The sequence below is a fragment of the Gymnoscopelus braueri genome (genome assembly GCF_963280865.1).
Source record: "Gymnoscopelus braueri genome assembly, chromosome: 5".
NCBI classification, from domain to species: Eukaryota; Metazoa; Chordata; class Actinopteri; order Myctophiformes; family Myctophidae; genus Gymnoscopelus; species Gymnoscopelus braueri.
In genome coordinates, this window is record NC_137606.1 from 29,219,766 (window position 1) to 29,244,505 (window position 24,740).

The 24,740-nt window shown below is 42.4% G+C and overlaps 1 protein-coding gene across 5 annotated transcripts; it reads left to right on the plus strand.

Annotated features, from left to right (window-relative positions):
• Nucleotides 1–51: 51 nt before the first annotated feature.
• On the plus strand, nt 52–24,740 carry LOC308086053 (bridge-like lipid transfer protein family member 2). Of its 5 annotated transcripts, none has more exons than XM_080429386.1 (40): nt 52–132; nt 721–927; nt 1,380–1,491; nt 2,410–2,459; nt 2,581–2,722; nt 2,826–2,953; nt 3,045–3,105; nt 3,208–3,391; nt 4,684–4,807; nt 5,102–5,226; nt 5,342–5,409; nt 5,527–5,663; nt 6,025–6,179; nt 7,146–7,336; nt 7,683–7,980; nt 8,763–8,968; nt 9,402–10,446; nt 10,620–10,811; nt 10,946–11,148; nt 11,610–11,728; nt 11,837–12,069; nt 13,173–13,363; nt 13,674–13,773; nt 13,907–14,112; nt 14,226–14,523; nt 14,710–14,867; nt 14,969–15,187; nt 15,767–15,866; nt 16,069–16,251; nt 16,740–16,861; nt 17,423–17,578; nt 18,713–18,834; nt 19,764–19,944; nt 20,125–20,211; nt 21,090–21,200; nt 21,280–21,412; nt 21,814–21,938; nt 22,051–22,152; nt 22,427–22,561; nt 23,305–24,740. In XM_080429386.1, the coding sequence occupies exons 2-40, from the start codon at nt 854–856 to the stop codon at nt 23,491–23,493; spliced, it is 6,765 nt and encodes a 2,254-aa protein (XP_080285512.1). In that variant the 5' UTR covers nt 52–132; nt 721–853; the 3' UTR covers nt 23,494–24,740. The 5 variants fall into 5 exon arrangements, with proteins under 5 accessions (XP_080285512.1, XP_080285513.1, XP_080285511.1 ...); XM_080429387.1 differs by lacking the exon at nt 52–132 and adding an exon at nt 384–433; XM_080429385.1 differs by lacking the exon at nt 52–132 and adding an exon at nt 393–438.

Here is a 24,740-nt window from a genome sequence, read left to right on the forward strand (position 1 = left end):
GGTAGACTGACTAGACAGTAAGGAACTGACTACAGGGCTACACTCCCTTTCCTTGGTTGGACAGTTGTGTGGTTACTCTGGCAAGAATACACACACTCGGTATGCAACGGTTTTTGTGGCACAAAGATTAAGGTACGGGATGTGTTGCACGTTCTTCATAAATAACTTTATACTTGCTCATACTTTTAATTAACAATTAAAGGACAATAATGCAGTACAGTACAGCTTAAAATGAAACGAATAACGTTTCTCCAACGCGTGTCTGAATCGTACGGCAGCTACTCCTCTAGTAGTTAACTTTCCAGTTTTGTTTTTGCCATTGATTTAAATTAATACTCTATAGTTTCTCTGGGGGGAAAGGGGACGAAAACGTCATTTTTGCGCGACATAGCTATACATTCCCTACAGTGCGCGGCGGCAGCCGAAGCATTACGTAAGGTTAGTAGAGTTTGTTACTGTACACAGGCAGGGCAATAACTCTAACATAGGCAGATAGATAAATAACTGTAGGGCGCATCTACAGTTTGACTTCTATCTATCTAGCTAACAAGCGGGGGGCGGCGTTCCACGTTTGTTTTGCAAACTGTTAGCACTGTCAGCTAGCCACGTTAAGCTAAAGTAAACAGACGTTTTGCATTGCACAGCTGACGTCAACTCTGCCAAACGCGACTCTTCCTTTTTAGTACTGCTTCGTAACGTTATTTATTCATTTATACCAAGGGGGAAGTGGCTGAATGACAGGTGTTTTGTGCTCAAGAGAAGAAGATCTGTTCCACCTTCAGAGCAGCTGACACAAGAGAAGAGAAGCAGCTCCATGACCGTGACTTGGGTGTGAAGAACAAGTGGGGACAGAATGTCTCTCTGGCTGATTTCCTTCTTCGCAGTTGTGCTGCTGGGAATAACGCTGATCTCTGTCCTTATTTTCAGGTAAGAATGCTATTCCATCTGAAATGGCTTCCTGAAGTCCCTGTGTCCTGTCCTGGCCAGATCACCTCGATCTGGTGTGAACTTTAAGTTGCATGCATCATGTGACTTGTCAAATAATAACCAAGCAAGCATCAATTGGTGCCAAGAAATGTGTTTTCAGGTTATAAACGGCACAGCTTGTGCAAGAGTTAACTTATGCCAACTAGAACTGGGTGTAGTGCATAAACATAAGTGACATTATGGCCCTGTGGGTGAAACCTAATAAGACAACCAAACAAATGTCCATAGTTATGCTAGATAATTGAAATGTGATGTAGGCTATCAGATAGAGCCAAGATTGCACACAATGAGAGGTAGCCTAGATGTTTCTTGTCCTAATGTTTGTTGTAATTGGATGGGTCACAGATACCAACAAGATATCAACACATCATTCTTTTGTGTCTTACTTCTAGGTGGCTTGTGAGATTGTTCAAAAATGCACTAAATGCTGAGCTGAAGATCAAATCAGTAGGGCTGTTCTCGGTCCAGGGAATTAGTATCCAGTTTCATCCCCAGCATACTCTGGTAGGTCACACCTCAAGCTCCATTTACACCACTTGGATGTACTGAGCATTAACACAGCATTAAACATTACATTTTAATGTTTAATCTTAGACACTTGTTTTATAAAACAAGTAATTAGTGTGCTCATTGTCCCAATTTTGGCAAAAGGTTTAAAAGCATTTATTAAGATGGCCATTCCATGGTGAAATACAGTAGGTGTGCATGTAAAAAACAGAACCCGAGTTACCACCCACATGTAGCGGCACAAACAGCCCTTTTCAGGGCGGAGCCCTCAGCACACAGTTTACCCTCAGGTACACCTGGACTGGAAGCTAATGTACTCACAGATGATTAATGACTACAAAATGGCTACACCTAATGTATACGGTAGATGAAAAAAATTATAAGAGATTAACAAAGTAAATAAATAATAATGGAAAATAAGAATGCAATGAAAGCAACTATAACCATATGTACACCTGGGTGTGGAATTGATCCGACGAACGGTTCTCAAGATACTGAATGTGATGTACATACAGACAGACAGATATTCCTGGAATTTATAGATGGATGTACTAAAGGGGTAACTGTGTGCTGAGGGCTACGCCCATAAGAAGGCTGTTTGTGCCGCTACATGTGGGTTTTATTCCAGTTCTGTTTTAAAATGCAATCTATTGTCTATACATAGTATTTTTGGGGAATTTCACTATGATACGTGTGTTTTTTAACCCAGTACTGTTAACATTCAAACATTAAACTTTTTGCCAAACTTTTGTATGTCTTACCACAGAGCACCTTCATCACAGGTATTTGAACTCCTGAGTCCTGAGCACTCAAGACCATTTCTGTTTTGCTCATGTTATGAACACTTGTAAATCACTCGTCATTTGTCTTGATTTGTCACATTTCTGAAATCTGTACATGACTATTATATTACAGGAAATTGACAGAATATGGATTTCAAGTAAACTTTTAAACCAAGACTTGCCGTAAGTGCTCAGATTGTTTCTCTTTTTTATGTTTGATGTTATTCAACTAACACAGATACATTCTTGTTACTACCTTGCTTTAGGCAATGTGACTTCATTCGGTTATGTGTTTGTGTTCCAGGAGGTACCTGGCATTGTGTGTTGGTGAAACCAGAGTGAGGTTTGACTTGCAAGTGCCACTGAGACCTCTGGTAAAGAAGAGCCATGGGAGCAATTCAGGAAAAGTTCCAATCAACCCCAAAGCCCTACAATTTCTTTCACAGGTATGAAGACTAATACTAGTGTACTATTACTACTACTAGGGCTAATGGTTTTCAGTAAAAGGATTTGCTGACTAAACATCTACTTCTGATCCTCTGTTCTCAGCTTCTGTCGTTCCTGTCATTCCACATCGACTCTATCAATGTGATGGTGCTGAACCTTGCCCTGTCAGAATCTCTGTGGCACATGACTATCACAGGAATTACCACATTACTTGACTACCAGAGTAACAGGTAACCAAACACTGCACACCCCACTGCTTCACTATCTACTGCAGGTGCTCTGAGAATAATAAAAGTTATAATTTGTAAACATTTGTCGCAGGTTGGCATGGGATTTATCCGTGGGGCAGCTAAGCAGTAAAGTGCTTAAAAGCAATGGGTTGGTGAGTGTCATAAGGCAGTGATTTCTTTTTTACATTGAGACAGAATTAAAAATGTCTTTAGGCGTAACAAAATGTGTTTGCCTGTCATTATATTCTGTGCAGGACATATGTCTTGCTGAAGTGTCCCTGAGCCTGCTGCTTTCTGGAGATGTGAGCCTGCCAGAACTGAAGCCAGGATGTCTGTCCCTGTGTGTGAGAACTCTTCTGGCAGAGTTGCATGAGGGCCTGTTCCTCAGTGAGCTTCTGTTACTGCCATCGCCCTCAAAGAGCACTCGAAATGCACGTGGTGAGTAAACAAGTGAGCCATTCTGAAATATCAAAATGGTTTTTGAAACCACTTTATGGTATGATTAATATGTCTTTTGTTAACATTGTTATCTAGTTTAAAATGTGATATTGTATTAGTATTTATACTTGCCTGGATCTGAAAGAGGTACCCGTGTATAAGAGGGTCTGTGTCTGTCTATCTCTCTGTGTCTCTGTCCGGAGCTGAACCGATCAATGCCAAATTTCTTGTGACACACTGTCGTTAGGATGGTAACCGGAACCCTCGCCCCAATTCACGGTCGCCCCCCCTTTTTTTGAGCGGTACCCCCAAGATGTCAAACGTGGCCGAGGTTCTGATGGCCAGAAATACCTGGTGGTGGGTACGACCGTTCCGAGGTTGCTGGATTCCGACCGTCCCAAGGTCGCCGCATTTGTGGGTCATACCGTTCCGAGGTCGACGGATTTGCGGGTCCGACTGTTCCGAGCTCGCCAGATTTGACTGGGGCGAGTGGACTTTGGTGGCTAGATATACGTACGTGGGGGGATGGGCAATATTATCGATATCACGATATATCGCGATATTTTATTTCGCGATACTGTATCGATACTCCAGTATCTATCGCGATTTTTTTTTTTTGCTTTTTCAGATACAGGCTTTATGAAAAACATTCAAAGAACCTATCACAGATCTGCAGCTACTCAATATGTAGTGTATATATAAACAATATGTAGTTGTAATATATGTATATATCGCAATATATCACAATATATCGCAATATATCCCAATATATCCCAATATCGTGATACGACCCAAGTATCGTGATGCGTATCGCAATATAATCGTATCGTGACCCAAGTATCGTGATACGTATCGTATCGTGAGATTGTTGCCAATACCCATCCCGGGGTCAGTCCGTTCAGACCTCGCCGGATTTAACCCGGGGCAAGTGTGTTTTGGGTCGACCGTTCTTGTATTCATTAAGATGACATGACACGAATTAGTGTTAATTTGATGCTTATAACAGCATGAACTGTGATTGGCCTACTTTTCAGGGGACAGGCCAAGATACTTACAGACAAACTATATACTAGCGAAGGCTTGGTCTTTGGCCACACCATAATTAAAAAAAATGCAAATGGAGTGCTCAAGTAGGTACCGGATGAATAGTGACCCAGAAGGTGCTCCTCTTCTGGTAGAAAAATCGAATAAGCATTTATTCCTTTGATAAAAGAATAAATCAAAAAAACATATTTCGACCAACTCTAGCCTTTGTTAGGCACTGTTAACAATTTTCTAACATTCATTTTTAGATGGTGAAAGCGTTGAGTTCATCCAAACTGAAGCAGTGGAACAGTGCCATCAGCTGATTCCCCAGAAGGTCAATGTGGAATTTGAGAACACCAATATAACGTTATCCATGCACAGCCAAAAAAGGTTAGACACCAATCTCATATACTGTATATTTAGCAGGTATGTATTTAGGGTTGCTGTTATTTAGCTATAATCTTAATAAGCATGATTTGGTGCCCATCAATGAAGTCACCTGCCGTCAGACAGATACATTCTCCAAATTGGCCTTGGATCAAACCCTACCTGAACCTTCTGGTAGGATTCTATATCAAATGAAAATCTGGAGTATTGACTCACCTTAATGTTTTTAATATTGTTTTCTCATTTACTGTCTTGTTTAATTGTTGACACCTTGTCATGACTGTTCCAACCGTGCAGACACTTGAACTGGACTCTGAAATCTCTGAAGTTGGCCTATGGACGTGAATGCGACCATCTTCCACTCAAGAGCTTCACTCCTGAGCTTAGCTTCCCTCAGAGTAGTCTGAAGCTCCTTTTAGAGGGTTAGTGGACAGATTGATACCAGAATGTTTCAACAATGTGTGTGTGTTGGGGCAGGGGTGGGGTGTCATGGATGACAAATGTCTGATATGATCATGTTCCTTCTTTTATTAACAGATGGACTTCTTCTCTCTCAAAGTAGACAGAGAATCCTTTGTCTGAACACACTCAGGATTGTCCTGCAGGTACGGTGAACAGATGGTACTTCATGTGTGTGGTTACTTTGCATTCCCAAAGTGCCTAAATTGTATGACTCCGTTGACAACTTTCATCTGTTATTTGTCTCCTTCTTGCGCCTCTAGGTAACATCATTAGATATCTCAGGGTCAGTAACAGTCAACACCTGCATCATCCACTACCGTCACCAGGAGTTCTCCCATTGGTTGGACCTATTTCCATGGGAACAGCTCATTCACAGGAAAGCAGCTCACCGAAAAAGGTAAGTCATGCTTCAGCATTGCGTGATAGAATATTAAGGTTATTTATTACTTGTGGCACAGTTTAGTGAAATATGTTATTTGATTTGTTGGAATGTTTTATTGAATGACTTTTAAGTTATATAATGAGTATTGTTGCCATTACTTATGTAACATAGGGAAGGATGTGTATCAAGTGTGCGAAATTGATAACTGGGTCATATAACAGTCTAATTTAAAAAAAAGGATCAGGAGTGCAGATGTGCTAATATCCCCTACTTTGTATTTAACCTCTTTAAATATTTTGTCCTCTTCATCCATATTTGTGTTTGTGCATCACCCTTCATGTGTTGTGTTTGTGCATACTGTTGTGTTACATAGTAGTCCATTAGAATATTTGCACACCTTCCTGCCCCACAGGCGCTTCCCTCACCTGGATGCCCCTGTGATGATCAACTCCTCTGTGTCCAACGTCAATGTTTCTGTTCAGCTGGGAGACACCCCACCATTTGCCCTTGGCTTCATCTCAGCCAACGCAGGTACTCTCGTCAGCCTACTTAGCCAATCCTTGTACACGCAGAGAAACTCAAAATGAGATTATTATTCTAGTTGAGCGTAAGAAAAGCCTATCGTAAGCACCTCAGCAGCTGATATGCAGCAGTATCAAGGGCACATTGCTCTCGCATATTGCCATAGCTCACTGTTGGTATGGTTCATGCAACTGTTGACTCAAGCCTTTACAAGCATACCAACCCCAGCTAGATTAGATACGTTATTTTCATAGGTGCAGATGAAAATGTTAATCATTACACTTAAAGGGATATTTCACTTTCAAAAAAACTTTTGGTCATTTTATTGTCTACTCAGGCTTTTGTGAACCCCCGGACAGTTTTTAAGTTGCTCGATTCAGTATTTAGATATTTGATATTCATTTTATCAGACACGCCCCCTATACAAACCCATTGTAACTTCAAACTCCATTTTAACCATGTTAGATTCATCAAAAACACCCGTCCTTGCTTCTGGTGACTCATACCGCCCCCCTAATATGTGAGGGAGCCGTGTTTTTTTGGAAAATGAAAAAAATACAATACAATAAAAAAATAAAATAAAATAAATGAAAAAAAATATCGGAGAAACACGGCCCCCTCACGCATTAGGAGGGCAGGGTGAGTCACCAGAACCAAGGACGGGTGTTTTCGATGAATTTAACATGGTTAAAATGGAGTTTGAAGTTACAATTGGTTTGTATAGGAAGGGGGCGTGTCTGATAAAATTAATATGAAATATCTAAATACTGAATCGAGTAACTTAAAAACTGTCTGGGGGTTCACAAAGGCCTGAGTAGACGATAAAATGACCAAACGTTTTTTTGAAAGTGAAATACCCCTTTAAGCTCATTTTATCAATTTTTGGCACTTTAATCAAACCACTGTACGGCAACAAATCTCAACAATATTTTCTGAAGTGATAGTTGTATGAATACTTTTTCTCCGTTCCAACAGAGCTACAGCATCTGCTTGATATTAAAATTGAGGAAGACCTGAAATCTCAGACTGTGCATCAACGCGCCTCGCTGTCCTTGGACCACTTCTGGTGGAGGGTCGGCCAAGGGTCCCATATTCAACAGGCCCCTCACCCGCCTGGGAAACATGTGTGGGGAGAAGCACTTATCCTCGACTCCCTCAGTCTACAGGTACTGAGACAAAGTCGGCACAGTTTATTCTGGCCTGTGTAAAATTCATTACATACTTATATATGAGTTGTTTAATTTTCTATGCAGAACTATTGGCAAGAATGCATGTGCACATATACACACATGCATGCATATACACACACACATGCTCTTGCGTATAAATTGTTTAAATGTATGCTGGTCATGTTTAACTTTACAGAATTGTCTAAAATATCAAATATTTTTCTACTTCCCAATTTCGGGTTGTGCATGAGGTTTACCTTTTCAATCCTACTGAAACTTTAAGATGAGGGTCTCATTTTATTATCCTGTTGATAACTGCATTCTGGGTCATTATCATCTGCAGGGGAGTTTCAACAAACCCCACATGGATTCTAGCAGCCATGCTCCAAGTCTAAGTGTGGAGTCCAATCTGAAGGGATTTCAAGTGGAACTCTCAGAGACCTGCACCCTGTGCCTGTCTCGCCTGCTCTCCCTCTTCAAGCTGCCCATTGACAATAGTCCAGAGCAGTCCCATATAGTCTCTGTGTCTCCCGCTACTGACAAGACTGACCACAGCCTTTCCTCTGTCCATCCACACTTGCTCTTCCACCTGGAGTGTTGTCTGGATGATGTGAATGTGTTCACACTCTCTAATCTGGCAGGTAACTAAGCCCTGCTGTATATACATTGTTTTATGACCAATAGAGAAAATAGCTGATCTATTGGCTCACAGCTTGTTCTGTCTGGGATGTGTTCTCACATGGACATACTGTAAGAATAAGCATGTTTGTTGTTCATGATATATTTCATATTAAGCTTTCAGGGACTAATGTATGCATTTCACAATATTCTCCATTATTTTTGTGCATGAAAGAGTAGTCTACACTACAGGATGTCGAGTATGTCTTCATCTATTAAAAGGTTGTAGTTCAAGAACCGAGTGACAATTACTTTAGATAACTGAAGACAGACTTGAGTGGATGTATAACTGAAGACAGACTTGAGTGGATGTATAACTGAAGACAGACTTGAGTGGATGTATAACTGAAGACAGACTTGAGTGGATGTATAACTGAAGACAGACTTGAGTGTATGTATAACTGAAGGCAGACTTGAGTGTATGTATAACTGAAGACAGACTTGAGTGGATGTATAACTGAAGACAGACTTGAGTGGATGTATAACTGAAGACAGACTTGAGTGTATGTATAACTGAAGACAGACTTGAGTGTATGTATAACTGAAGACAGACTTGAGTGTATGTATAACTGAAGACAGACTTGTTTGGATGTATAACTGAAGGCAGACTTGAGTGGATGTATAACTGAAGGCAGACTTGAGTGGATGTACATATGGCCAGTCTTCAAAAACATGACGCATTACATTTTGTCAAGAGGGACCAGACCTTCTGTCACCGTTATTGACATTGACCTGCTCTCCCTAGGTGCTGTATCTTTGCGGGTGGACACGGTTCGGGTCCTGGGTACTGGGGAGAGCTCCAGCCTGTCTCTACAGGGTGTTAGTTTGTCTGTGCTGAAGACACTCACAGAAAATACGGAGCCTTGTTGTCCGGCCTCCCAAACCCTGATGCCTGTCGTCCAACTCACTGCCATAGCCTTCCAGCATCACACCACCACCTGTACCTTGGAGGTACTGCATGTCCACTCTGATTGTCATGCTCTTCTTCATAGGCCCTTACTGATTTGACATGATGAGGCAAATTATATATACACATTGTCTTGACTTCGAAGTATAGCGTGATATTTACAGATCAAAAGATGATCATTTGATATTGCTTGTTGCATTTTCTCTGAACACACTTAATTTCACAATGAAACAATGTACATACATGGTTTGTAATTATCTCTCTTTATCTGAATGAAATTTGACTTCCCCATAAAAGGTGAAGCTGGAGAGGAAATTATTTTTGATAAATTGTCTGTCTTCATCCTATTGAAAGATACATTCTCAATCTCATATGGTTCATTAAAAAATGGCTTGCATACTCTATTGCACACCCCTACAACATGTATTGCCCAACCCCTACAATTGTACTGTTTTTATTTTGTCTCTTCTCATCCAGGTTCAATGTGAGGAGGAGCTCAGTGTGGAGTGGACACCCTCTGACCACATGTTCTTGTACCAGCACATGACTGAAGCGCATGCTTGTGGGACTATGCTTTGTGCAGAAGAAGGGACGGACAATGCAGTCAAACTGGCAGGCAGTGAATCATCTCCGGGCAAGGAGCTGTGCATCCGTGTCGAACTCGGTCGCACTCGCCTCAGGGCCCACGTGACTGAGCTGAACTACATCTGCCTGCACACACAAACCCTCTCCCTCACCGCGCACACCGGCTCCGTCCACGTGCGTTCTCCTCACCTGCACCTCAACTTTGATGGCAACGACATCTTCTCCTTCAAAGAACTCGACGTCCAGATGCACCAAGAACTGGCAGAGATGCAGCTGCACAGAGACCCCTTCCCTTTCCTCACCACCCCGCAGAACCCTGTCTGGGTCCTGACCTGCCCGAGCCTGGCCGTTGAGTTCCCATACCAGTACAACGTCTCTGACACGTTCGACAAGGCTATCAGCGTGCAGAAGTGGCTGAAGACCCTGCACGGCTCAGCGAGCCCGTCCGCCATCGCCCAGTGCCTGCCGCCCGACCTCGTCTTCAAAATCAGCCAGTTCTCCTTCGTCTTCCTGGACGACACGTTCGAGATCAAGCTGCGCGATAACTACGAACTCATGAAGGACGAGAGCAAGGAGAGTGCCAAGCGGCTGCAGCTGCTCGACAAGAAGGTGGTTGAGCTGCGCAAGCAGCACGGGGAGCTGCTACCAGCCAGGAAGATCGAAGAGTTGTACACATCGCTGGAGAAGAAGCACATCGAGATTTACATTCAGCGCTCGCGCCGCCTGTACTCCAACACGCCCATGAGGAAGTCCCTCCTGACCTGGGTGGTATCAGACCTGGAGCTGGTGGTCCTGGCCGACCACTCGCTCCACGGGCCAGAGAAAGTGAGGCAGCAGCTGAGGGACATCGATGGGATCAGCCCCTTCCCCAGGGATGGACTGCCTTTGGTGGTTCAGTGGTGTCGCGCTGTCAAGTTCAAACTTTCTGCCTATCTGGGTTAGTTAACACAAAATGGTGGTTTTACTGTTCATGTCGGTGATTATCCTGTACAGAGGGAATATAGTAGGTAAAACTTAATGGGGAAGGAAAATGTAATTACAGAGATTTTATTTATGTATTTATTTTGCTATTTTTTAAATGGTAAAAAGGTTTACCGTTTCTCTTAACAGTGAGAATTCGGGACTACCCACGCTACCTGTTTGAGATCCGAGACTGGGAGCTGTCGGGGCGTCTAATTGGGACAGAGCAGGATGGACATCCACGGGCTCATCGCAAAGAGGTTTTGCCTCTTGGCTCACCGTGGGGAGATGTGACAGTCCACAGGAATATGCCGCCACTCAAGTTCTACTACGATTTCAAATGTGAGTCCGGGAAAAGCTTTTATAGCTTTATGCTAAGGCCTCAGCACAATCCATCTTAAGGCATTTTACTTGTTGGGTCTTTCCAAGTCCTTGTAAGTTGTAATGTACTTTCACTTACTTTTTTCTCTACTCAGCCAACATATCACTGTACACTATTGTGTGGGGACCATGTTGGGACCCTGCCTGGACTTTGATTGGCCAGGTGGCTGACCTGCTGACCAAACCCACAGAGGACCCTTCACCTCCCCTCGCCTGGTGGGATAAAAGTCGTCTCCTGATGCACGGACGTTGGGCCATGGATATCGATCACGCCAACCTTCACCAGCTGGCTACAGAGGTAAAATAACAAGCATCCGCTCATTACCCTGCTGTTTGTCTTCCGTGAAAATATGGAGGCAGGAGAAATCTTTTATTTATCAACACTGAAGTATTCAATTAACTTAAAGGACCACTTCACCCATTTTCAATCCATCGTCATGTATAGTCCTCAATAAAGCTCAGACATAAGATGGGATAATTTCTGTACTCATTATTGTGCCACCTTATAATGAGGATCAGTGAGGACCAATTCTACGAAGATAAGGTTGAAAATGCGTGACGTGCTCCTTTAAACATCACAAATTGACGTAAAAGTTGTAAAACACATGTTGGGAGCATTTGGGGGGTTCCTGCCTCTTGCCATAGTTTGAATTATAATATGCTATTTCCTGTGTTAACCAAGCTGTTTTGATTACCAAAACAAAAAAATATATTGTATTGTAGAGATTAACATTGATGCTCAATATTGAATCTTTACAGGACCCTTACAACACAACGGAAAACATGCACTGGGAATGGAATAACCTAAACTTTGCCTGGAACCCTGGGCAGTTTGTTTTCAAAGGGGACCTTGATGTTAATGTCAGGACGGCCTCAAAGTAAGAGGAAATATTGGATGTTGCATTTCAATGATCAACTGCAAAGCCTCCTGTATTCCAAAAAATATGTTTTATACATCACACATTTCTTTTTTTCTCCCATGTCAGGTATGATGATATCTGTTTCCTACACCTGCCCAACCTACACATGACCTTTGACTTGCAGTGGCTCTGCCATGGTAACCCCCATGACCATCATGCTGTAATGCTCTGCTGTGCGGAGAATGTTGCAGATGTCACCTCAGGAAACCCTCATGACTCCTACAGAGCCTTCCGCTCTGAGAACCTCAACCCTTCCATCACTATGGACCTTAACCCACATTCTGGTACAGGTGGTACGGGTGAGTGTATTATATTCATAGGGCATATTATTAATTGTCTTCTGAATGGATTTTGCAAATGCTCCACCATGCCTGCTGACCATGGCACTTAAAGAGGCCCTTGTAGAGAAAATGCACTCATAACTCAGTGATGTCAAATGGCTTACTTTTTATGGTGTAAAAAAAACTTTAAATATCGTAGAAAAGTGTTGGGGCTTGCGCCGGTGCACCAAGAGCCACTACACTCAGACATGTCCAGGAAATAGGCTACAAGTGTCACATTCCTAGTGTCAACCCACTCCTGAACCAGAGACACCATCATAATCCATTTAGCTTTAACCCATTAAGACCTGACGCCGATTCTACAAATGTCTTCTAAATCCCAATAGTTTTCTAAAAAACTTATGTTGCTATATCAGTGGTTCTCAAACTTTTTTCACAATTTCACAAAAAGGACCCCCAAAATTATATGTATTTGGCCGTGGACCTCCATCTCAAAATATTTTGTTCCAGGGACCCCCAGAAGCAAAGATTGGAGTTGAAATGTTCGCTTTACAAGAATACATATAAAGATTTGCCTACATTTTCACAATTCTTCAAAAATAGCAGATCTACAAGCTTGTAGCGCAGCACTCGGTGCCGCGCTATGAGCTTATATATCTGCTATTTTTTTATAGTGTAAAATAATGCTTTTTAGCTCAAATAAAAAAATTACACAGGTGCGTTCCTGGTCTTAATGGGTTAAATCCAGTGTGAAGTTTCCACAGTCTGCGATGATTTGGGGCACCATGTCATCAGCTGGTGTTGGTCCACTTTTTCCTTTTCGAGCAAGACTTGGCACCTGCCCATTGTGCCAAAACTACTAAATAATTGGTTTGCTGACCATAGTATTACTGTGCTTGATTGCTAGAACCAACATTACAGACAAGCTGAAGACCACTATCAAAGCAATCTGGGCTTCTGTAACACCTCAGCAGTGTGAAATTCCTTTCATGTGCAAGCATAAGCACCAGATTTGTTTTGAATCCAGTCAGATCCAGTGCTTTAATTCCATCACAGTCTTTTGCTCGTAATAAGGAAAAGAAATGGCCGTGCTGAATCAGATTTACATTCCTTATTTTCAGAGCCTTGTCAGCCCAGACTCCTCCTGTACAGCAGCACACTACGCTGGATGCAGAACTTCTGGGCCACCTGGACCAGTGTGTCTCGGCCAATCTGCCGAGGCAAGCTCTTCCATAGCCTCAGGGCTTTACGCAAGAAGTTGGGTCAACACTACAAGCAGTTGTCCTACACTGCTTCCTTCCCCGAACTACAAGTACGTTTTTTCTTCTGTTGTTTATTGAAAGTCAGTCCTGCTTTATTAGTACAGAGGAAAAGACATGAAAGAGGCAGTGATGGTACTAATTGGTTGAGCCACCAGAACACGGCTAATGCTTTATCAAAGCTGCCTTATTACTTTATCATCTTAGCAATTTCTGCAGGGTTTTGTCCTGATTTACTAAACATACTGCAACTTTTTACTGAATTTATTCACCATTTTCACTTTTTAGTTATAGTTATAGTTTAGTTATATTTTCTCAGGCCACTGCTAATGTAGCAATGTTGTTGTTTTTTTTACCTTGCAGGTGCATTACTGGGCCTCCTTTGCCCAGCAGAGAGGTATCCAGGTGGAATGCAACAAAGGACATGTCTTCACCAGAGGAGCACAGAGACTTATTCCACAGGGTAAGAGTTTCCACATGACACCCTTTCAGAGAAATGGACTGGATTAGTCCCCCAATATATGAGATTTTGTAGCATGTTCGTCTGATTTTGTGTGTGTGTGTGTGTGTGTGTGTGTTTTCATGTGGCCCCTCAGCTGGAACTGTGATGAGAAGACTGATCTCTGAGTGGAATGTAACCCAGATGGTTAGCGATCTATCAGAGGCAACTGTCCACCTGATGGCCTCCACCTGGGATGACACAGCTGACCATCAGATGACCGCCCAGCTAACGGTGAACAAGACCCACCTGCTCAGCCTGTCCTCGCTCAGCTACCAGCGACAGAGCAACCGCATGGAGGAGGTAGGAGGGAACCGGTTGTTCTTTTTGTCGGTAGAAAAGTGTTCAGCCTATGTTTCTGTCACCGTCACTCATGTTATCGTTATTTATTGAGACTTTTTGATTACTTCTGTGAGGAGGTGAACCTCACGGATGAGAGCAATGCCCCCTACACACACAAGCTGCGCTTGGTGGACCTGCGTGCCTCCTGGACCACCGCCAACAGGAACATAGCCTTTGGGCTGTATGACGGTTATAAAAAGGCGTCCGTGTTGAAGCGGAACCTCTCCACCGAAGCGCTGAAAGGTCTGAGGATCGACAGTCAGCTGCAGGCCAAGAAGCTCAGACGTTCCCCCTCCAACTACTCTCCTACCACAACCCCCACTACCCCCACCATGCCTTCTGTGAGCCGGCCAGAGAAAAGTCAGAATGAAGGTGAGGAGTTTTATTGATTGATTGAATACTTTATTAGACAATCAGCACAAGGTACAGTCAGACATTTGGGCTAAAAAATTCCATGACACTCTGAAGAATAAGGATAACTTGGATTCTCTCTCTCTCTCTCTCTTTCACTTCAATTATCTGCTACTGTTCATTCACCCCCCTCCCCTCTGTCTATAGGAACATCCATGCTCCAGAAACTGATCGAGGAGACTGATAAATTTGTGGTGTTCTCAGAAGAGGACTCGGGTGTGAGCGACCAGCTGTGTGGCATCGCAGCCTCTCAGACTGACGATGTTTACAACCGCAACTGGCTCATTGAGTTGGTCAACTGTCAGGTAACTGCTAATTTACCTTCTAGCCAATGTAATTATTTTATGCTAGGTAGTCAGGGGGAGGTTTATTGTTGTAATCCTCCTCTGCTCTACTTTGCCTCTAGATGATGTTACGAGGCACGGAGACGGCAGGCTGCGTACTGGTGTCTGCAGCCAAGGCCCAGCTGTTTCAGTGCGAGCATCACCCAGCCTGGTACAATGACTCTCTCAAGCAGAAGACCACCTGGACCTGCATGCTGGATGGCATGCAGTACTTTGCCACCATGGAGCAAAAATTGGAGCCCAACCCCTCTGAACATGATGAGCGGCAGCTGTGGTTAGAGGTGTGTATTACAATCAATGGACTGTGGTTGGAGGTGTGTATTATGATCGATGGATAGGTGATATAGCACAGTGGCACGCTATAAATGGCTAGTGGGTATTTGGCTCGGGAGCTAGAGCGGTTGCCTGTGCATGTGGAAAGTTTGATCCTGGATCCCAGCTCCTCCCGGCATCATGTTGGCATCCATCATGTTGGCATCCTTTTACTTCGAGTGAACTAGTTAGGATGGTTTGAATGCACAGGGCAAATTTCAGTTATGTGAAAATGTAATTTGCCATTGAAACTTTACCTTTATCACTTACATTTTCCCATGTTTTTAATGGTTTCAGAGCATATACATGTCATGCCTCACCTCACATATATAGCTTTTTTTGTTGTACAGGACCCTGAAACCTCATCATGATTTACTTCACAGACAGGTTTTCTTCTGTAGCATGCACTAAGCCTGCTTTGCTTGTGAATTTAATGCTTCCACACAGTGGGTGTCTTTAGTCAGTTTCCCACTTTATTAGCTACCACATCATGTACAATACATACTGCTTGTTGTTACCCCTATAATGGTTTTGGATTTTGTGTTCAGGTGAAAAACATTGAGGAGCACAGGGAGCGCAACCTGGACTCAGTGCAGGAGTTGATGGAGAGTGGCCAGGCTGTTGGAGGAATGGTCAGCACCACCACAGGTAGATACATACGTACATGCGCTCACCCCTTAGTATAATAATGATGATAATAATACATTTTATGTATAACATAATATCAGCAGTAGCCTCTTTTAACTTTATATGGCTGTAATTGTGAAAGGTCATTCATAACTGTAGCTGACACAGTAACTGCATTTAACCCTGCATTTAATGGATTCATCTTGCTTGTCATCTGTTGCAGACTTGAACCAGCCAGCCCAGGTCAATGAGAGCCAGCAGGTGCAGCGTATAATCTCCCGCTGTAGCTGCCGCATGTTCTACATCGGCTACAGCCATGACATCGATCCAGAGCTGGCCACACAGATTAAGCCACCAGATCTACGGAACAACCACGAGAAGGAGGACTTGCTTAAAAAGCAGGCCGGTATGTTTTTGGTCTCCCATATCTTACAATAAATGCAAGGAATCTCTGAACATACGTACTGTATGTACATCTGTAATCCACGTATCTCGAGAACCGTTCCACCGGCCGACTTCAAATTTGCCACGCACGTTTGCAGATAACCCGAAAGAGTGCCGTGCCCGGTGTCGGTTGTCCAGAACTGCCAGAAAATGCCCCAGACCCTTTTTTTTGTAGAATGTTGTGAATTCATATTATCAGTTCCACCTTAACAACATCCCTCCGTATTTGGACAAGACTTTACGTCCTAAGTATGCATCGGAGATTCACACAGAAACCACAAAGTTATTAGACCCTGTTTAAATAACTATGTTACAACATTGACAGATTATGGCTTGACACTCAACTCAACATGTAGAACTCAACTTTATGACAAGGAAACCTACCATTTGTTCAGGCAAATAAATAAATAAAATAGAAATATGAACTAATATTTTTCTCCCCTTCTCCAGGGGCTGCGGACACCTTTACCCTCATCCACCATGACCTAGAGATCTCCTCTAACCCTGTCCAGTATGCTATGATTCTGGACATAGTGAACAACTTGCTGTTGCACGTCGAACCCAAGCGCAAGGTAGGAGAGGGAGTCAACTTTTTAATAGCTGTTTGTCTTAGAGGTCCAGTAGACCACTATCAATGCAGATTATATATATTTTTTTTAACGTTTTGTTGATTCGTTTTTGTTCTTTTACATACTCATAGGTTGTACAATTGAGTGCCAGAATTGCCATAATTATTTATTTATTATGTTGTCCCAGTGCCAGAGTTTTTTTCAAAGTAAAAAAAAAGTGCTTAGGAAGCGAGATACAGCCTTTTTCAGGTATACGTTAAACAAGGAGTGGATGGAGCTGCAAATCTTCAGATAATGATATCTTGGGTTCTGAACTTTTTTTTTTTTCAAAAACACGTCAAACACGTCATTGGCACGTTGCGCCATAGCGGTAAAAACACGTGAAACACGTTAATGGCACTCAATGAGTTAAAAAGGTTAATTCCAATATTTTGAACATCCAGTTTAAAACTGTTTGGCTATTGGCCTACAAAAAAGGTCCATAATAGTTTTCCCCCCCATTATTATCAGTTGAAATTTCAGTTTGTCCGCTTAAATGGCATTTTGTCCATGTGGTGTGTCCAGGAGCACAGTGAGAAGAAGCAGCGTGTGCGTTTCCAGTTGGAGATCTCCAGTAACCCTGAAGAGCAGCGCAGCAGCATCCTGCATCTTCAGGAGGCAGTCAGGCAGCACGTTGCCCAGATCAGACGCCTGGAGAAACAGATTTACTCCAACATCAGGGTGAGTCACAACAACACAGAGCCACACCAGCCAATGTAGTAGCCTTTTACAGAATCCTAATAGTTTAACCCATTGAGACCTGAAGCCGATTCTACATGTCTCCTAAATCTCAACAGTATTCTGAAAAACGTATGTTTCTATATCAGTGCTCAATCTTTTTCATGTTCAGGACCCCCAGAATGATATGTATTTGGCCGCGGACCCCCATCAAAATATGTTGTTCCAGGGGGTCCCAGAAGCAAAGATTTGAGTTAAAAAATGTTCGCTTAAAAATATATATATATTCAAAGATTTGCACACATTTTCACGATTTTTCAAAAATAGCAGATCTACAAGCTCGTAGCGCGGCACTCGGTGCCGCGCTATGAGCTTGTATATCTGCTATTTTTGAATAGCCCAAAGTGTAAAATAATGCGTTTTAGCTCAAATCTAAAAATGACACAGTTCCAGGTCTTAACACATCCACCGCCAGAGGTTAATCTCATAATGTACTCACCAGTGCCAAGGTGTTTTTGTTGTTTTTTTGTTTTTTTCATGTCGCCATAGATCTTGTTAAAATCCTTAAGATTGAGCCGTGAACGGTCTGTTTACATCCGCGAGATCTCCCTGTATCTCCCAGTGAAAACCACGTGTCAAACGGGGCATCCATGTTTGAGTTAGAGCGGATTACGTTAAACAGTGAAATGCGAGGAGAAAAAACTACAGGAAGAGAATTGAGTTTCAGTTTCGTCTGTAGAATGGGAGCGGGCGTGATCGTCGAAACCGGATCCCAAATAATTCTATTTCCTGTCATCAAACCGGAAACGGAAGTGGATCAAAAAAATTCCGAAAGTGCACCCGGACCGCGCATGCGCGAAAAGACCGCAGCCCGTAGGACTACGGGCTCGGCGCTTAACCGTTGGATTTAACGGCCCGTAGAACTACGGGCCCGGCGGTAAAGGTGTTAATGGGCTAAATCACATCCTGAATATACAGGAAGGTGGCTGGCTATACATTCATACAGCCCATCTCACTGTATTTCACTCCATTTGAATTATGTTGGGAGGTTTTAATTTCCTTCAGTCAGACCCATTCAATTGCAAAGTGTGGAATTAGATTCCATATGTGTTGAATTGTGCATTACCTACTTTGCAGGCCCAGCCTGAGGAGCTGAGTGGGGGTGAACTGTCTGCAATCAATCAGAGGCTGCAGGACCAGCTCCACCAGGAGAAAACGGACATGCAGATGAAGAGTGAAGAGCTTAACATCCTAATCAGGTCTCCCTTCATCACTCATACAGCCACATTTAGCCTGATTCATACTTCTTGTCGAAAGTAGCTGACCTAGACTTGTAGGTTGGCTATTTTCGGCCATAGAGCATGAATTAGGCTTTTGACTTTTATAGGCCTGACCTCGACTAAGTCGAATAGTTTTTTTTTTTTTTTTTTTTTAAGGGCCAAAAAAGTTTTTAATTGTTTTTTGGCCAAGTGTACACCTGCAACCACACGTAACTTCCACTTTATTCTTATTCCTCGTCTTTGTATTGGTATTGTTTGTGTTGGAGCGCCTCAGTGCGGCTGCAGAGTTCATGTGCAACCTCTTCCAGAGAGAGATAGAGACACTAGAAACTCTGCTGGAGACACAAAACAAACTGTGTAGACTTGGCCCTTTGAAATAAAATGTATTTTGGCCCTATAAAAAGATTTTTTTTTTCTTTTTCATTAGTCGACTGCTAGTCGACTATTGGCAATTAGTCGCCAATTAGATTCGACTAAACAAATCCTTAGTCGGGGACAGGCCTAGACTTTTATGTTGACATTCTTTACAATCATTGTTATTGATTTTGCTTCTTGCCTGTGTTTTCTGTCTTTGCGTTGTGTAGCTGTCCTAGTACTGCCTGGAAAGTACTTTGAGCTGCAATACTATGTATGAAATCTGCTTCACAAATAAGTTATTATATATTTTTTCTAAACCCAATTTTTCCCATTGACATAATATGTATTATAGATTGGTCATAAGCACACAACTTACCGATGACGCATATTGCTGTGAATACCACTCATCACTGAACATATCATGGATTTATTAATCCTTCCTCTGTCATGTTTAACATGGAAGCGCAGCGTCACTATGAAATGTTCCGTCTACAGTATACTTACAAATATTTCTATGCCTTCGTTTTCTCCTCTTCCTTCCTCTCGCACAGGTGTTTTAAGGACTTCCAGCTGCAGCGGGCAAACAAACTGGAGCTGCGTAAACCCCCGGAGGATGTGAGCGTGGTGAGGAGAACCGAGATATACTTTGCCCAGGCTCGTTGGTGTTTAACCGAGGAGGACGGCCAGCTCGGCATCGCAGAGCTGGAGCTGAAGAGATTTATGTACAGCAAGGTGGGCACGGGGAGGAGCCTCCACTACTGACTGGAGGTTTATTATTAAGGAATTCTGATATCATAAGGGCATGGGCGGAGCTGAGAGCTGTTAATGTTATCAAGTTGCCAAAAGATATATATGTATTACAGCTTTTTCACCAATGTACAGTTTTTGAGCTTACAAATTGCTTCTCTACAGCTGAACAAGTCTGATGACACAGCAGAGCATCTCCTGGAACTGGGCTGGTTCACAATGAACAACCTGTTGCCCAATGCTTCATATAAGGTAAATCAGCCACTCGTGTTTGGTTAGAAATGCAGGGTATAATGCAGTGTTATGTATGTATGTATGTATTAGGGGTGTAATGGTCCCATCTTATGGGGTGTCTTCTTAGCAGCATACAGTATGAAACATAACGGTTGGATGAAACTGACAAACCTGTTCAAAGTCATCCATAACAATGGTTCACTTTTAGAAGTTTGTTCAGTGCTGAAGATTGTTGTCAAGGTGTATCCACACAACCTCCTGGGCTTTATTTAACCCATTGATACCTGGAACGCATCTGTGTCACTTTAGATGTCTTCGGCTATTCAAAAACAGTAGATATACAAGCTCATAGCGCGGCACCGAGTGCCGCGCTACGAGCTTGTAGATCTGCTATTTTTGAAAAATCTTGAAAAAAAATGTTTTAGTTTTTTTTCAAAAAACTGTTAAAATTTAGAAAACATTTTTAAAAATCGCCTCAGGTCTTAATGGGTTAATAACATTCTACTTGGTTTCCTCTGTGCAGCGTGGGAGGGTACGTACAGTAACAGACCTTTTTACGTCTGTGTTGACTCCAACTTGTTTGTCCAGATGGGATCAATGTCACGGGCTCCCAGCCCAGATAGTGTGATATTCACCATTGCATGTGCACCCCAAGAACTTATTGTTGTAACCGTGCCCAAGGACTCATCATAAATGCATCTCCAGCCTTCATGGTGTATATCATATTCTGTTTGTATCATCATTTCAGCATTGTCTTCTGTTTAACATCAATGTGTGTCTCGTGGACATTCTTTAGCAGGATCACATCTGTGTTCATGGAATGTTTCATAAAGAGTGACTGCAGAGCATTAATGTGTTGCTACAGGCTGAAAAAGAACATTCCATTTCTCTCACAGGTGGTACTCCGTCCTCAGAGTGCCTGTCTGTCGGGCCGGCAGTTTGGTTTGCGAATCTTCAGCAAAGTGCGCCCTCCGGTGGGAGGGATCTCCGTCAAGGAACATTTCGAGGTGAGGGGAAATTCAATTTGTGGCCATTTGTCATTGGAATTTGAACATGGTGCTCAATCCCAAATGTTTCCATTGTTAGGTGAACGTGGTGCCTCTCACCATACAACTCATGTACCAGTTCTTCAAAAGGATGATGGGATTTTTCTTCCCGGGAAGAAATGTTGAGGAAGAGGACGTTGATGAAGAGGACAAGTCCCGATTGGTTACTACTGGTACGTACAGGCCAAGTGTTGCAGGCAGCTGCATCTTGAGAACTAGCTCCCCCACACCCTCTCCATCCTCTATATGTGGCCACCTGCCTGAAATGCATAATGTCCCAAATGAACAAACTGTGGTAGTTTTACCTTGTCTATGCCTGTCCTTTGTGTGGTATTGGATAGCCATGTTGCTATTATTATTATTATTATATTATTATTATCCTATACATCATCCTTCCAAGCTATTAAAAGCCTCTCTCAACTCATGTGACCGTGCCTCTCATGCATACGACTGTGACTGAGCGTGTGCGCGTGTGCGTGCATGCTCTTCAGAGACTCTCAGTGGGAGTATAGAGTGTAGGGCAGAGTGTCAGCCAGAGGCCACCGTGTTCATGCTGCTTTTCTGTGTGTCCCAGGTATCCCTGTCAAGCCCAGGCAGCTATCAGAGGACACCATGGGGGCTATGGGCCCTAGCAAAGGTGTCGCACAGGGACTGAACCGTACTTCAGGGGTCAGGAGGTCATTCAGAAAACCCCCTGAGGTACTACTATGCTTCTTTTTCCTGTTCCTGTTTTTTTACTCCAATAAATTAACATTTGGAAAAAAACGAAATGTAATAACATGGCCGGCTGTGATCTCCTCTCCTCACACAGCATCCTGTTGATGACATTGACAAGATGAAGGAACGGGCTGCTATGAACAACTCGTTCATCTACATTAAGATCCCCCAAGTGCCCCTCTGTGTCAGTTACAAGGTGGGTTCCTATATTGTACATCCTACCACCACCGCTGCTCAGCTTATTATCCATCAGTATTTTTGAAAACCAGCACCTATTTAAAGGCTGCTGCTTTTTGGTAATTTCTCATCGATTTTAATGTAAAAAGGTTGTCGCTACGTAATTTCTGTATTTTCTAAATCCGGAGAGTGTGAACATACCCTTATGTAGCAATGCACAACAATGTGTTCTGTAGTTAGTCTAGATATTTATAAAATCTTAAACTGATATTTTACAAATGTTCTATCCCCAGGGAGAGAAGAGCAGTGTGGACTGGAAGGACCTAAACCTGGTTCTGCCTTGTCTGGAGTACCACAACAATACCTGGACCTGGCTAGACTTTGCAATGGCTGTGAAGAGGGACAGTCGTAAAGCACTGGTTGCACAGGTAGAGAGGCTGTTCCCCTGAAATCAGCTGGTCACTGGGATTTCATAAAAAAAAGGAATAGAGCCTGCAAAATGCTGCAAAAAGCTCCGCTTTGTATTTATTGCGTTTTGTCAACGTTTCGGCCTGTCCTTCATCAGGACATATACAATATGTCATGCCAACGTTTCGGGCCTGTTTAGACCTTCATCAGGACATATTGTATATGTCCTGATGAAGGTCTGAACAGGCCGAAATGTTGACAAACGCAATAAATTCGATTGTACGAATGTGTGCATGAATGTAATGCACATTATAAAGCACCTTGGATAAAAGTGTTCTATTAATGCACCATTTACCATTTATTTTCCATTATTTAGCCAATTTGTTTGTAGTAGTAGTAGTAGTAGTAGTAAGGAGAATTGGATGGATAGACTTGTATTGATCCCGAGAAAAATAGCAGCACCACTGTAAGATTGAAACAAAGACACAGACATGGGTAGAGAACAACAAGGTATTAGGGTAACACTAGTTGAAATAAAATAACAATTAAAATACAGTAGAATATAACTCCTGGGCTGGTCAGGTGTGCATAATGTCTAACCCATCAGAAGGTAGAAATAGAGTGCATTCTGTCACCAGTAGAAACTGAATACAGGTAGACTAAAGGTCTTAAAGACTGACCTGGCTCATTAAAGTCAATGTGAGCTAATTACATTCCTTGATTTCCTTAGAAATTGTACTTTTGTTTTTGTCTCATTGTGCAGATGATAAAGGAGAAACTGCGGCTTAAGCCTGCTTCTGGTTCAGATCCACGGGGAAAGTCATCTGAAGGGAAGTCAGACAACGGCATGCAGCAGCAGCAAGAGGAAGATGAGAAAGCCAGGCTCCTCATCGGGCTCAGCTCCACCGACAAAAGTTCAAGCAAAAAGAGCATCTTCAGCCGACGCAAGTGACACACATAGTCACACACACACACACACACATTCTAACGGACAATTTATACTTTGTCGTACGACCCTTTTTTGCTAAAATAAAGAGAAGACATATTTTCATCTGATAAAGGGGAGTCTCATCTAGACTTTTTAAACAATTATTTTAGCTAATTACCACTTCATTTAGATAGGAGGAGAGAGTGAGGAAGCTGAGAGCAGAGAGGTGGAAAGACTTGTAACACATGGCTCCGGAATATAGGAGATGTTGCAACAACATGTTCAGAGCACTGTCCTTTCACTGAGCTGTGCACCCTGTCTCTACACTTTTTTCCCGTCATTTTTGTCACTTGTGTAAAGGTTGTCAACTCCAGGATCACCAGGGGGACAATTTGACCAATCATATACTGTACATTGGAGTGGTTTGTGCCATTACATTTTCACGCTGCATTTCTTAACATCTACAGGTTTCAAATAAATGACCAATTACATTTCTTTGGGTATAACCGGGATGATTTACATAGATAGCACTTCAATGTATGACTGGTTTTGCTGTATCTGTACACACATGCAAGGTTGAGATCACCTTTTCCTGCTGGTCCAGGAATACTGGAGGTCAAACTTGCTGCACTTTGAAAACCACTTCAGTTATGAGATAAATAGATTTAGAATCTTGCTAAACAATAGACAGCACTGTATTTTGTCATGAATTGAGTATTGTGTAATCTATATGATCGTCACATCGACAGGAGAGCCCATTACTGTTAATGAATTTTATTTTGTACTTATATTGCCTGCATCTTTCAGCTGGCTGACATGTTATTGTACCTCACACCAGTGCAATATACCAAGAACAGAGCAGCAAAAATATATTAGCCAAAATAGATTACTGCACTTGCTCTGTTGGCATTCATGGTTGTGGCAAAAAAAATATTATGTTTGTAGCTAATAGCTGAATGATATTTTGTAATTTTAACACTGAAGCACTTTTTATGCAAAATATTTTCCAATATTTTTGTAACCATTTTTGTTTCTGTTAAGTTACTATGCTGCTACGCCTGTTATTTCAGTCCCACTTCTATCAAAGCATACTGTATTTTTGTCCAAATATTTCAATTAAATATACCGTATTATAAATCACTTATCTTACTGTTTTATCAGAACAGATTATCTTTTGTATCAGTTCTGTGCTACATCAGGACTGTCGCTTTGCTTGTAATTGTTTAATGTTTACCAATCAATAAAAAGGGTAAATGTCTCTGTTCAATTAA